Genomic DNA, 15,002 nt, shown 5'->3' on the forward strand with positions numbered 1-15,002 from the left:
TTGTCACCTTCAGGTGTGGTCTCCATGGTAGAAGTTGGAGGAAATGAGACTGGGGTTGCGCTCTCTTCCCTGCAGCCCGGTACTGTATATAAAGTGCGGATTTCGGCCAGCACCTCGGCGGGATATGGTGGACCCTCCAACTGGGTGCTGCAGCGCACTCTAGACACAGTCAACCAGACACAAGGTGGGTGATTATTTGGAGGTCTTCACACTTTCTGGTTGACCCAGACACAAGATGTGATTATTTGAGGGTCTTCACACTTTCTGAGTGACCAAGACACAAGGTGGGTTTTTATTTGGGGTCTTCACACTTTCTGGGTGACCCAGACTCAAGGTTGGTTAATTTTTTGAGGGTTTTCAAACTTTCTGATTGACCCAGACACACGGTGGGTGATTATTTGAGGGTCTTTACACTTTCAGAGTGACCCTGAAACAAGTTGTTTATTTGGGGCTTTTCATACTTTATGGTTGATCCAGACACAAGGTGTTTGATTATTTGGGGGTCTTTACACTTTCTGGGTGACCCAGACACAAGGTTGGTGATTATTTGGGGGTCTCCTCACTTTCTGGGTCACCCAGACACAAGGTGTGTGATTATTTGGGGGTCTTCACACTTTCTGATTGACCCAGACACAAGGTGAAAGACATTCTGTGCTCTACAAACTATTACTACCTTGTCTCTTCCCATAGTTATCTAATTTATTAGACTCTACTAAGCACACTGATATAAAGTTACTTATGAAAACACACACATTGCTGCTAGTAAAACGCTATCTTATTTATTTCCCATTAATTTAGGAAAGCTAACATAAAGTAATAAAAGGACATTACAATATCACGCAGCTTACATTCAGAACATACAATACAATAATATGAAAGATACTTATCACACGGTCCTCTGCGAGGCTTTGCTGCATCAGCTAGGCTCAGACCAGGACAGGGCCTTCACCATGAGGTTTAGGCCGGAGCCATCTCCCAAAATAGGCTGAATCACCACATGGCAGGGTCTCACAGCAAACAGGAAAACATTGTCTGTGTGTGAGCCTTTTCATACAAACGTACACACCCACTCGTAGCCACCCCCATTTGCCTTCCATCCAATAGATTTCGCCAAGAGGCATTCCTTCACATGTATGTCCATTCCTCAGGAAGCATGCTGTATTGTCTCTTACTCCCTTTGAAGCCTGCAACCACACACACATCACAGCAGGGGGGGTCCGAGTCCAGCTATTGTTCTTCTGATTACAAAGCTTTCATGTGGTTCATTCATTTGAGGCTAAGTGGCTACCTCAACAATAAACAGATAACATAAGTATTATATGAATTTAATCCAACATATGCCGCTTTGCGCCTGAAAGGCGCATACCACCCCTCTTCAGACACGGTTCCTATTAAACAGTCCATAACTGTCCTAACGTGTGAACCAGTACCTATGGAACAGTCCTTAGCTGTGTAATGTGTTGTGGTTTTCAACATGTGCTTCAGAAACCGCTCCCGTGGAACAGTCCATAATGGTCTTACCATATTGTGTTTTTCAACATGTGCAGAAACAGGTTCTATGGAGCAGTCCATAATTGTGTTACCGTGTGGTGCTTCCCAACACGTGCCGCTTTGCCACTGAGTGATACACCATCATCATTCTTCAGCGACAGCTTCCATGCCACCATTCTGGATCTTCGGTATCTTCAGGACGGCAATACGGGCAGGGGGTGTCCATTCACTCACCAGCACACATTCAGAGTAACAGATCAACCAGCTTTCAAATACCGAGTCTTGAGGAGGGCCTTTCTTGCCCATATTTACTAGCCTACAATACCCATAGGTCACACTCTACCACAAAAATAAATCAACTTATTACCATAATATATACATATGTATGTATTACGCACCCCGCTCCCAACCTCCTATAACCTTTTACTGTAAATACGGGTCGGGATTAGGCAGGCTTGCTCGCAGCGGCGTTGCAGGGCTCTGACTTGGCAGCAACGTCTCCAATTTGTACACAGAGAGCTCACCGTCAAATCGTCCCTCAACTTGCATAGACAAATGGGAGACCCTTCTAGATAAATATCGCTTAACTACACATATAAGTTTACAACAATTACCAAACCCACACAATTCCACCCCTGTGCCTGGATTTCAGAGATCATGCCCATTGTATACCATGCACCTCTACCTACGGTTAGGTTCAAGGAACCCTCTAGTCCCTTGACTAACACTACACCGGTATTCTTTAGGACAAAGAAACAAAAACTCGCCTATGTCCTAAATAATACCTGGGTGCCTTCTTCCCAGCAATGACCTCTCCATCCAGAATACAGAGAGAAATAACTTCCCAACATTATTCGTTCATCCCCATGTATTGACCTGGCCTGCAAAGGACATCATGGTCAAGCTTCCGACAAAGGGAAATATCAACCTGCCTCCAGCGTTCATCTTCTCTGATCACATGTGTGATATAGCCTCAAATGCAACAAGATAGAGTCCCCAGTCAGTAAGCCCATTGATGCCACCAAATATACAGACCAAGTCTGCACTTCTGTATACGAGAACATACAGCATAACACCTTTCACAATCCAACTTAGTACCACCCATACAGGCATTCGACCACTACTTTGGATTAGTATAAGCAACGTGTTTTGGCAAAATCTTACTGAGCGGTGATGCTAACTCATCAGGCCACTGCCCCTCATACAGAGACGGTACAATCAGCTTGATGTTGGCTGATATTTCCACCTGCCACAGAGTGCGCGCCAGAGCCAATGACAGGTTTCTGTCCTCCCTACCAACCTCTCAACATGGTTGACAAAATCCGGAGCCACTCTAACCTGAGTGTTTCTGTGACTTCATTGAATGTTATCAAGGATACCACCAATCTCCCGGGGTAACAAAGTCACGCTCCTTCTCTGAAGCTATGGCTGTGAGTTTGTTCCTCAGGAGGCTGATGTCCCCTCCATTACCACCACCCATCCCAGCTATGGTCCCCCCCCCAATATAGTGCTGAATACATCCCTCCTCTTTCGGGTTACTCCTCAGCAATAAGCATCCTGCATGGACCTCATTCTCATCTCTGGGAGTAAGTCACTGGTACAATAACCGCACCTGATTCAGTGTATACTCAGCACATATAGGGTGATAGGTTTTTGTCAACCACCATGAGATGTTGCAGCACCATGTGGTGAAGTCCTACGGTACCCTGGTAGCCAGCGTTTGTTCCCTTTATTTTAACAGAGCATGCTCCTGTGTGTATTCACTGGCATTATCTGTGCAGGGTTTCAACCTCTCAGGTGAGACACCAACCGGGCGTATCTTCCTCGTGTCTAGTTCTGGTGTCCCGCATGTCCTGTAACCGAAAGCTTCTCTCTAGGACTGCTAGGATTGAGACACCACCCCTACGAGGAAGTTTTCACCCCATTGATGTATCACCTGGCACCCTTTAGTCTGACCAACAGCCACCTTATTATGCATAAGCGCCAGTATACCTCCTGGGTACCTGCACCATATTGTCTCCGTTACATCAATACATGTAATACATTAAAACCTTTCTTCTTTCAATTCCTCCTTCCAACAAAAAAACACATATTTTACATTTTCATGTTTTGACGGATTGGATGTGTCATAACTCTTCCCCAACCTCCAACCCATTGCACATGTATAAATAACATGTTTGCATTCATCAGGAGAGACTTCAGCAAAAATATTTCAAGAGTTCTCTTGCTAGGCACAGTCTTTCAGATTCAGGATTAGCACCAAATTGTCCATACGAAAAAACAGGTATTAATCTGAATCTTTCAGTTTTCCTTCTCTCCTGATGTTTATCGGAACTAATTTGTGGTATGGTGTGGCACAGACAAACTGCCAACCAGATGATCATCTGTCATCCATGTTCCAGAAGCCTCTCCAATTCTCGCTCCACTTGGATTCTGGAAGTGAAAAACAAGAGCAGTATCAAATTCTTATCCACAATATCTGCTCGCTTACCATGTTTACTTATAGTTCCCTCCTTGGAGCCCAGGATCTCAGTATTCCTGGCTTCTGCAACTCTGACCAAACTATCCAAACAACCATGACCTCTTTAGGCTACACCCACTGTAAAATGGATCCCCATGGTATGATCAAAAAACGTTTAAAACTGAACGTCAGTGTTGCTTCTCAAAAACTTCAAATTTTACAAACTAAAAAAAACACTGCATCTATCTGTATCTTTACGATGTATGCACTACCCCTTTTCAGGTGACTGGTTCTAATTGAGGGCATTGTCAATTCCCCCCCTTTCAGGTGGATTAGACCTACTACTTTTCCACCTGAATAAAAATATAACTAACATAGAGGACTAAACCAATATCAACAAAAAAAATAAAAAATTTTAGAATAAAAAAAAATAAAAAATACAAAAAAAATGTAAAAAACTTAAAAATCTGGCCATGATCACACAAACAACATGACAAGACAACCATCATACGACAAGACAACCATCATACAACAATGACAAACACTCAACTTTTAGTTGACAACATCCATGGACTTTTCTCCTGCAAAGAGTGCTTATTCCAATCTGAAATACAATTAGTTACTGGGGAAAACGAAAAAACAAAACAAAGCATATGTATCATCACAACATTTTAGCTTCATTTGTAACTCTTTTTAGTACTATTTATTTTTCATTGTTTGCAAACAATTACTAACTAATGAGCTCATGGTACCATGTGATAATCGATTATGCATTTACAATAACCTAACCCATGTTCATATATTTTACCACTGTTGTTCTCACTTTGACAGACCTGCAAACAAATGCAAATGTTAGTATCTAAAGCCATTTAACTTCTTTCATGGTCTGTGGAAAAAAACACAAAGACAGTGATTACACACAATTATCATGACAATTGACTTTTTAAGTCCCCAAAGCCTTTCCCATTAATGCAATATAGTTGCCATACCTTTCTATACTACGCAGTGGTATTGGAAATCTTTGCCATATTACCCAAGAAAAATGTCAATGCCATTTGTGTCCAATTACATACAAGCCAAAATGGTAGATTAGCCCAGGGCGCAAATATTGGAATGTTCATCCAGTCTTGTTGCTGGCTGTGTTTAGGGTGTGGATTGTCATTTCTTATCTCTCCTTCAGCACTGTGTAATCTGTCCTGGCTGCTATCTCTCATATCAGGCCTTTGAGTTACGCTGTCCCTGCCCTGGGTGGGGGTTTTCATTGTAGGTACTTGTATTTCTGGGGTTTCCTGTTCAATGCTAGCAATTTTAAGGACTTTATGAAATCTATGTCTATTCCATTTACTATGTCTGAACTTTCTCTGCCTTCCTGTACCTCTGCTTATTACGGACACATCTGCCTTTGACCCATACTCCCTTTCCCTGGACTCTTGACAGAAGTCTCTGAGAATATTGACAAAATTTTGGTAGGATCTAGCATTCCTCAGAGCCATTCTAGTGGGATAGCTTACATAACACTTATTGGCCATTGAGTATATGAAACTTGCATCGTCCTCCAATAAGTCAGGACAGTTGAACACTTTCATATACAATGCAAGATACTCACTGCAGAACAAAATTGGGTCATCTCCTCTCCTAAATTTCATTCATTGCAAATCACTCATACCATTATCACGACTGTCCACAATACGCTGCAACTCTTTCCTCCGCACCTCTGCATCTGCTACGTTATCATTAACTTGTGCCGATAACTGACCTACCAAAGGTCCTGGTAGCCATGCTTTCAGAAGAGAGCATGCATCCTCATTACTCAAATGGAATTTAACCACTAGAGCTTCAAATTTATTGGACAGACTCATTGGTGATTCCAGGGCATTAAATTCACCCAACATCTGGCACAAAGTAAGTCTCTCTTGGATTGTAATCAAACTCTCATTCTGCCTTGAAGCTATAGGTGCCATAGCAGACTGTGTTTCATCACGGCCCTTCTCCTCATTGATCGTGCAGATATCGGCCAATTGGCATGTTCCTTTGTGCTCATTGAGCGATACCATAAGTTTCTCTGTAGTAAGAAGCTGGGAGCGTACATTTGCTAATTCTCTTTCTAAAGACATAACCAACTCTTCCATCTCTGACAATTTCATTCGCAATGACTCTACAACTTTGCTCTTCATATTACAGTCCATCCTGTAACTGTGGATCTGTTCTTGTAGTTCACCGTTTCTCTCTGACAAATCTCTTGCTTTTGCCTGCAATTCATCCATCTCATCACTAGAGGCTGTTGCAATCTTTAGAAGGTTTTCACTGACTTCCGCTATGTCCTCACTCAGATGCCTCCTCTCTACTTCCCACTTCCCCCCCATTTGCTCAGATATAACTTTAATTCTGAGCAAAACTGCAATTTCATTAGCCAACTTTTCTTTCTTAACTTTTTTTAGCTGTTTGCCCGATACTTTGCTATTATGTTGCTGACACTGAGATAATAGAGTCTTATACTAGCTTTCAAGAGTTTCATCTGCACATGAATGGTAACTGGCAGAGGCATACTTTTTAACATATGTATACACAAGTTCCATTTCACAACCATACAATCCACACAATACACACTTCTATTTGTACTAACGTACCAACACTGCATTGAGTACTAAATCAAACTCAATTATCGTAGCTCTTACAACTCACACAAAACAAAAACAAATCGCTCTTCTAGCATTCTCTATTCTTAATTCGTTACCACTTTTACCTGATATCATTCAAAACCATTAAATTTTGCCTATCCATAGTACAGATTTACCACACTTAATGTGGCATTATCAGCTGCCTTGTATCCGAGCACTTCTGTCCTGTAAGTTCTATGCAGCTTTTAGGATTGCCACATGTTATCTGGGGTGCCAAATGAAAGACATTATGTGCTCTACAAACTATTACTACCTTGTCTCTTCCCATAGTTATCTAATTTATTAGACCCTACTAAGCACACTGATATAAAGTTACTTATGAAAACACACACATTGCTGCTAGTAAAACGCTATCTTATTTATTTCCCATTAAGTTAGGAAAGCTAACATAAAGTAATAAAAGGACATTACAATATCACGCAGCTTACATTCAGAACATACAATACAATAATATGAAAGATACTTATCACACGGTCCTCTGCGAGGCTTTGCTGCATCAGCTAGGCTCAGACCAGGACAGGGCCTTCACCATGAGGTTTAGGCCGGAGCCATCTCCCAAAATAGGCTGAATCACCACATGGCAGGGTCTCACAGCAAACAGGAAAACATTGTCTGTGTGTGAGCCTTTTCATACAAACGTACACACCCACTCGTAGCCACCCCCATTTGCCTTCCATCCAATAGATTTCGCCAAGAGGCATTCCTTCACATGTATGTCCATTCCTCAGGAAGCATGCTGTATTGTCTCTTACTCCCTTTGAAGCCTGCAACCACACACACATCACAGCAGGGGGGGTCCGAGTCCAGCTATTGTTCTTCTGATTACAAAGCTTTCATGTGGTTCATTCATTTGAGGCTAAGTGGCTACCTCAACAATAAACAGATAACATAAGTATTATATGAATTTAATCCAACACAAGGTGTGTGATTATTTGGGGGTCTCCACACTTTCTGGGTGACCCAGACACAAGATGGGTGATTATTTGGGGACCTTCACACTTTTTGGGTGACCTAGACACAAGGTGTGTGATGATTTGAGGGCCTTCACACTTTCTGGGTGACCCAGACACAAGCTGGGTGGTTATTTGGGGGTCTTCACACTTTCTGGGTGACCCAGACACAAGGTGTGTGATTATTTGAGGGTCTTCACACTTTCTGGGTGACCCAGACACAAGGTGTGTGATTATTTGGGGGTTTTCACACTTTCTGGGTGACCCAGACACAAGGTGGGTGATTATTTGAGGGTCTTCACACTTTCTGATTGACCCAGACACAAGGTGTGTGATTATTTGGGGGTCTTCACACTTTCTGATTGACCCAGACACCAGGTGTGTGATTATTTGGGGGTCTTCACATTTTATGTTTGACCCAGACACATGCTGTGTGATTATTTGAGGGTCTTCACACTTTCTGGGTGACCCAGATATAAGGTGGGTGATTATTTGAGGGTCTTCACACTTTCTGGGTGACCCAGATATAAGGTGGGTGATTATTTGAGGGTCTGCACACTTTCTGGTTTATCCAGACACAAGGTGGGTGATTATTTGGGGGTCTTCACACTTTCTGGGTGACCCAGACACACGGTGGGTGGTTATTTGAGCGTCTTCACACTTTCTGGGTGACCCAGACACAAGGTGGGTGGTTATTTGGGGGTCTTCACACTTTCTGGGTGACCCAGAGACAAGGTGTGTGATTATTTGGGGGTCTTCACACTTTCTGGGTGACCCAGACACAAGGTGTGTGATTATTTGGGGGTCTTCACACTTTCTGACTGACCCAGACACAAGGTGGGTGGTTATTTGGGGGACTTCACGCTTTCCGGGTGACCCAAACACAAGGTGGGTGATTATTTGGGGGTCTTCACACTTTTTGGGTGACCCAGATATAAGGTGGGTGATTATTTGAAGGTCTTCACACTTTCTGGTTTATCCAGACACAAGGTGGGTGATTATTTGGGGGTCTTCACACTTTCTGGGTGACCCAGACACACGGTGGGTGGTTATTTGAGCGTCTTCACACTTTCTGGGTGACCCAGACACAAGGTGGGTGGTTATTTGGGGGTCTTTACACTTTCTGGGTGACCCAGAGACAAGGTGTGTGATTATTTGGGGGTCTTCACACTTTCTGGGTGACCCAGACACAAGGTGTGTGATTATTTGGGGGTCTTCACACTTTCTGGATGACGTTTTCTTGTCCTTCCCAAGTTGTCCTGCAGATGGCAGGACGCGCCCAGCCTAGGGCGGAGCCTTGGGTGACGTTACTCTGCACATGCCCAGTGCGGCTCACAGCCTGTCTTCCCGGCTGGAGCTGGCCGTGCTACAATTTAATGCTATGTGGCAGGTATGATATGGATTCTTATAATTAATTTGTTTAATGATATATTTGGACACAGAAATTGACACCATTTATGGAATTTATGAATTTTGACCTTTTTTTATTTATTTATGTTGTTGATTATAAGATTGATGTGGTATTTATTAATTTATTTATTGTTTTTTCACAGTATGATGTAAATAGAGAAAATAAGGCACTAGCATTTTGATAGTTTGGGAGCACAGTTACAATTTATTTATTGAATAGACATGTGCACTGACAAAAATTTTGTTCATTTTCGTTTCATTTGTTATTTTGCTTTTTTCTAAATTCTAAATTCGGAAATTCGAAAATTAAGTTTTTCAAATTTCTGAATTTTGCATTTCCGAATTTTGCATTTCCGAATTTTGCATTTCCGAATTTTGCATTTCCGAATTTTGCATTTCTTAATTTTGTATTTTCGGAATTCCGGATTTTCGGAATTCGAAAATTAGAAAATACGAAAATTCGAAAATCTGAAAAAAAGAAAGAAAATCAGTAAAATTCTAAATAATAACTAACTATTAAATTATAGGTATTGGAATTTCCTTTCAAATTTGGCTGTTTGTGAACGTAATGAATACAAATTTATCTGAAGTTACGAATTATCCAAAATAACGAATACCGAATCTAAACGAATGGAACAAATTAATAATAATAAATAATAATGAAAAGGATTTATTATTATTATCATTATTATTGTTGTTTATTATTATTAGATCGTTACGTCCATTCGTTTTGATGCGGCATTCGTTTTTTCCGATAATTCGTAACTTCGGATAAACTCGTACTCGTTGCGTTCACAAACAGCCAAATTTGAAATATAATTCCAATACTTATAATTTAATAGTTAATGTAATTTTTGGATTTTCAAATTTTTGAATTTCCGAATTTTCGAAATTCGTAATTCGGAAATAGAAAAATTCTGAAATTCGGAAATTTCGGAATTAACGAATTTGTCAAAATTCGTTAAAAAACAAATTCAGGACTAAACGAATTGCACATGTCTATTATTGAATATTTACACATTTAGGTGGTCACAAGTGACTGCAGCTGAGAGAGACATCACACATCTGTGGCATAGATTAGTTCTATTGAGGACGTACCCAGCGCCAAATAAGTGGCCCTGGAAATCCACGAATGAGCTCTCCCAGTCTCCTTTCCCACCCATGCATATGCAGTCGACCAGGCCCCAAGGGCTTCTTTTGGATTGGGAGGGGGACCCCAAGCAGTTTTTTTTTTTTTTCCAGTATTTTCTATTGCCGGCATTCTTTTGTTTTACATTTCATCTGTTGGAGGGGAAGCCCGCTGACAGCTGATGAGTCATCGGTTGTTAAGGAAGCGGCGTCCGTCTCCTTGGCCCACTCCTAAACAACCAGCTATTCTTCACACAGAATTTGAATCGGTCGTTCATTATTCGATCGATTAGAATTTTGTTCAGAAAATTTGGAATGTGTTAGACAATTAACCCTTTTGCCGCCAGAGCAGACACCCTAGAGAATAAAATCGTGGGAGTTGCAATTTGTTATGTCACACAGTATTACCGCAAAGGTCTAGGAAATGCAAAATTTCTGTAAAAAAAAACTCACTAACGTGAACTTTAGGGCAAACAAACGCAATAAATTACATAAATTTTTGGGTAGAATATAAAAGACGAGGTTGCACCGAGTAAATAGATACCCAACATGCCAAACCTTAAAGTTATGTGCTCCCGGGAAATGGCAAAAAACTTTAGCACCCCATGTTTCCTATAGGCGACGCTTCAAAAGCCCCCTATCAGTTTAGTGTTATGGAGGAGATCTGGTATTAGATTTATTGCCCTCACTCCGGCGTGGGCGGCGATATGTAACGTGTGTATATATTGCAATCAACATTTCACGCGTAGGCGCCCCAACCCATGCATTTACCTTAGTACATGTGTATATGTAGGGGTGGGGGGGCCTCCAAAAAATGTTGGGGGGGGGGATTTTATGTGCTTGGATGTAACTTTTTTTTTTTTTGCCAAAAAAATAAATTTTTTTTGCTTTACTTAACTTTTTTTCCCCCCTCATATAGAGGACAAACAGTCCCCTATGTGATGATTCTTAGGTGACAGGTTCTCTTTATTGAGATATGCCGGGACCCCCCCCCCCCCCCAATGTCTCCTCTGTACTCCACTGAATGTTTTACAATGTGGATCGCATTGCAAAACATTATTTTCCGGCAAATCGAGCCGGGGCGCCGAGAGCTTGACCCGGAAGTGACGTCAGAGATGTTCTCCTCCTTCCCCTTCAGCTGCCATGGAGAGGAGCGCCTGTCAGTTTCTCACAAAATCCCCGCTGGCTGCAGCCACTGGATTGTATGTGATTGCCCCGCCGTTAGGTCAATACGATGTACAGACCTGACGGTGAAAGGGTTAATAAACAGAATGAAATTAACCGCTTCAGCCCCTGGAAGATTTTACCCCCTTCCTGACCAGAGCACTTTTTTGCGATTCAGCACAGCGTCACTTTAACTGACAATTGCGCGGTCGTGCGACGTGGCTCCCAAACAAAATTGAAGCCCCTTTTTTTCCACAAATAGAGATTTCTTTGGTGATATTTGATCACCTCTGCTGTTTTTTATTTTTTTGCGCTATAAACAAACAGAGCGACAATTTTGAAAACTTTTTGCTATAATAAATATCCCCCAAAAATACATAAAAAAAAAAACTATTTTTTTCCACAGTTTAGGCCGATTATGTATTCTTCTACATATTTTTGGTAAAAAAAAAGAAAAAAAATCGCAATAAGCGTATATTGATTGGTTTGCGCAAAAGTTATAGCGTCTACAAAATAGGGGATAGATTTATGGCATTTTTATTATAATATATAATATAATTTTTTTTTTTTTTTACTAGTAATGGCGGCCTTCTGTGATTTTTATCAGGACTGCGACATTATGGCGGACACATCGGACACTTTTGACACATTTTTGGTACCGTTGGCATTTATACAGCGATCAGTGCTATAAAAATGCACTGATTACTGTAAAAATGTCACTGGCAGGGAAGGGGTTAATACTAGGGGGGCGATCAAGGGGTTAATTGTGTTCCCTAGTGTGTGTTCTAACTGAAGGGGGAGGGGACTGTGTAGGGGAGATGACAGATCGCTGTTCATACTTGTATGAACACACGATCTGCCTCTTCTCCCCTCAGAGAACCGGAAACTGTGTGTTTACACACACAGATCCCGGTTCTCGCCATGTCACGAGCGATCACGGGAGCCCGGCAGTGATCACGACCGCCGGGCACTCGCAATGGCTCCAAGGGCGAGCAGCGGGCACCCCTAGTGGCCACAGGGCAAACGTCGTTTCGCCCAGCCGCGCCATTCTGCCGCAGTAAAACGATAGCGGCTGGTCGGCAAGTGGTTAAACAAAACAAATTAATTCAACTAAATTAGTAGCATAACAAATCTATTGGAAACTAAACACATTTTTCCGTTCTGCACATGTCTAAGAGTGGACTGTGCATGTGTGGGTGGGGAGGGAGGCTGGGAGATCAATGGTGTAACTAGAAACCTCAGGGCCCTGGTGCAAAAAAAACAAAAAAACCTAAAGGGCCCCCTGACCCCCAGCCGCCACGGTGGCGGAGAACCAGGTGCCCGATCACAAGTGTAAGCTTTGCAACCCTGGTAGTTCAGCCACTAGTGTCAGTCGTTTTTTTTTTATTATTTCTTAACCATTTTAGTAATTTCTTTTACAATTTTTTATTTTTTAGGAGCCTTGTTGGGGGGCTTTGCTGAGATATCAGGGGTCTAAACAGACCTCTGATGTTCCACCTTTGAGACAGAGAAAGGAGATTGAGGACACAGCCCCCTTAATCTCCATCTCTGCAGACTGAGCTGCAGAGAATGAATGGACATGAATAGCTCTGTATGGAGCTTCCCATACATTCACAAACTGAAGCATAGTAAACACAGCTATGAATGAAGACTGTTTACTATGCTTCAGTTATGAATGAACAGAGTCAGTGATCAGGAGGAATCACTCACTTTATTCATTAAGACAAGGAAGGGAAATGCAAATTACATATTTATCTACCCTTTCCTCGCTCTTCTTCCTGAAAGCACCCCCCCGCCGCCCAGAATACCGGCAAGGCCGCCTGCCCAGGGGCTGCTTTGAGGGCAGGAGGCCCATAAAAGATATGGTTGCGGGCCTGGGCTGACATGTCTATTGCAAATGCGTCTCCGCAGCTTGGAAAAGCCTGTACACGCTTGGCCATTTTCAGGCAACGGGCGCATGCGCAGTGACGTAATGGTGCCGGGTGGCGACATTTTTTAATGTAAAGCAGCAGTGTCACCTCTGTGAGGTCTCTGTGGTGGTGCGTGCTTCTCATAACAGCCGGGTAAGACCCCTCTGCAGCCTTTGACTACCTCTTGTTATTGGTCTCCTGCATCATGTCCGCAGCCTCTGACCATCTCTGTCTGCAACATGTCCGTAGCCTCTGACCATCTCCTCCTGCACCATGTCCTCAGCCTCTGACCATCTCCTCCTGCACCACGTCCACAGCCTCTGATCATCTCCTCCTGCACCATGTCTGCAGCCTCTGATCATCTCCTCCTGCACCATGTCGGCAGCCTCTGATCATCTCCTCCTGCACCATGTCCGCAGCCTCTGACCATCTCCTCCTAAACCATGTCCGCAGCTTCTGACCATCTCCTCCTGCACCATGTCCGCAGCCTCTGACCATCTCCTCCTGCACCATGTCCGCAGCCTCTGATCATCTCCTCCTGCCCCATGTCCTCAGCCTCTGACCATCTCCTCCTGCACCATGTCCGCAGCCTCTGACCATCTCCTCCTGCACCATGTCTGCAGCCTCTGACCATCTCCTCCTGCACCATGTTCCCAGCCTCTGACCATCTCCTCCTGCACCATGTCCGCAGCCTCTGACCATCTCCTCCTGCACCATGTTCCCAGCCTCTGACCATCTCCTCCTGCACCATGTCCGCAGGCTCTGAACATCTCCTCCTGCATCATGTCCGCAGCCTCTGACCATCTCCTCCTGCACCATGTCTGAAGCCTCTGACCATCTCCTCCTGCATCATGTCTGCAGCCTCTGATCATCTCTTCCTGCACCATGTTCCCAGCCTCTGACCATCTCCTCCTGCACCATGTCCGCAGCCTCTGACCATCTCCTCCTGCACCATGTCCGCAGGCTCTGAACATCTCCTCCTGCATCATGTCCGCAGCCTCTGACCATCTCCTCCTGCACCATGTCTGAAGCCTCTGACCATCTCCTCCTGCATCATGTCTGCAGCCTCTGATCATCTCTTCCTGCACCATGTTCCCAGCCTCTGACCATCTCCTCCTGCACCATGTCCTCAGCCTCTGACCATCTCCTCCTGCACCACGTCCACAGCCTCTGATCATCTCCTCCTGCACCATGTCTGCAGCCTCTGATCATCTCCTCCTGCACCATGTCGGCAGCCTCTGATCATCTCCTCCTGCACCATGTCCGCAGCCTCTGACCATCTCCTCCTAAACCATGTCCGCAGCTTCTGACCATCTCCTCCTGCACCATGTCCGCAGCCTCTGACCATCTCCTCCTGCACCATGTCCGCAGCCTCTGATCATCTCCTCCTGCCCCATGTCCTCAGCCTCTGACCATCTCCTCCTGCACCATGTCCGCAGCCTCTGACCATCTCCTCCTGCACCATGTTCCCAGCCTCTGACCATCTCCTCCTGCACCATGTTCCCAGCCTCTGACCATCTCCTCCTGCACCATGTCCGCAGCCTCTGACCATCTCCTCCTGCACCATGTTCCCAGCCTCTGACCATCTCCTCCTGCACCATGTCCGCAGGCTCTGAACATCTCCTCCTGCATCATGTCCGCAGCCTCTGACCATCTCCTCCTTCACCATGTCTGAAGCCTCTGACCATCTCCTCCTGCATCATGTCTGCAGCCTCTGATCATCTCTTCCTGCACCATGTTCCCAGCCTCTGACCATCTCCTCCTGCACCATGTCCGCAGCCTCTGACCATCTCCTCCTGCACCATGTCCG

General features: G+C 44.0%; 1 protein-coding gene across 3 annotated transcripts in view; it reads left to right on the top strand.

The window, feature by feature from the left end:
• Nucleotides 1-15,002, top strand: part of LOC143958219 (immunoglobulin superfamily DCC subclass member 4-like) — a 194,486-nt gene that overhangs the window by 128,937 nt on the left and 50,547 nt on the right. For all 3 annotated transcript variants that reach the window (XM_077467715.1, XM_077467713.1, XM_077467716.1), the window contains one exon: nt 14-184. In XM_077467715.1, coding sequence (XP_077323841.1) covers nt 14-184 — 171 coding nt within the window. The remainder of the gene's footprint in view (nt 1-13; nt 185-15,002) is intronic.

Source organism: Lithobates pipiens, unplaced genomic scaffold (assembly GCF_037356315.1).
Source record: "Lithobates pipiens isolate NorthernLeopardFrog02 unplaced genomic scaffold, aLitPip1_a1.2 Scaffold_6, whole genome shotgun sequence".
Lineage (NCBI taxonomy): Eukaryota > Metazoa > Chordata > Amphibia > Anura > Ranidae > Lithobates > Lithobates pipiens.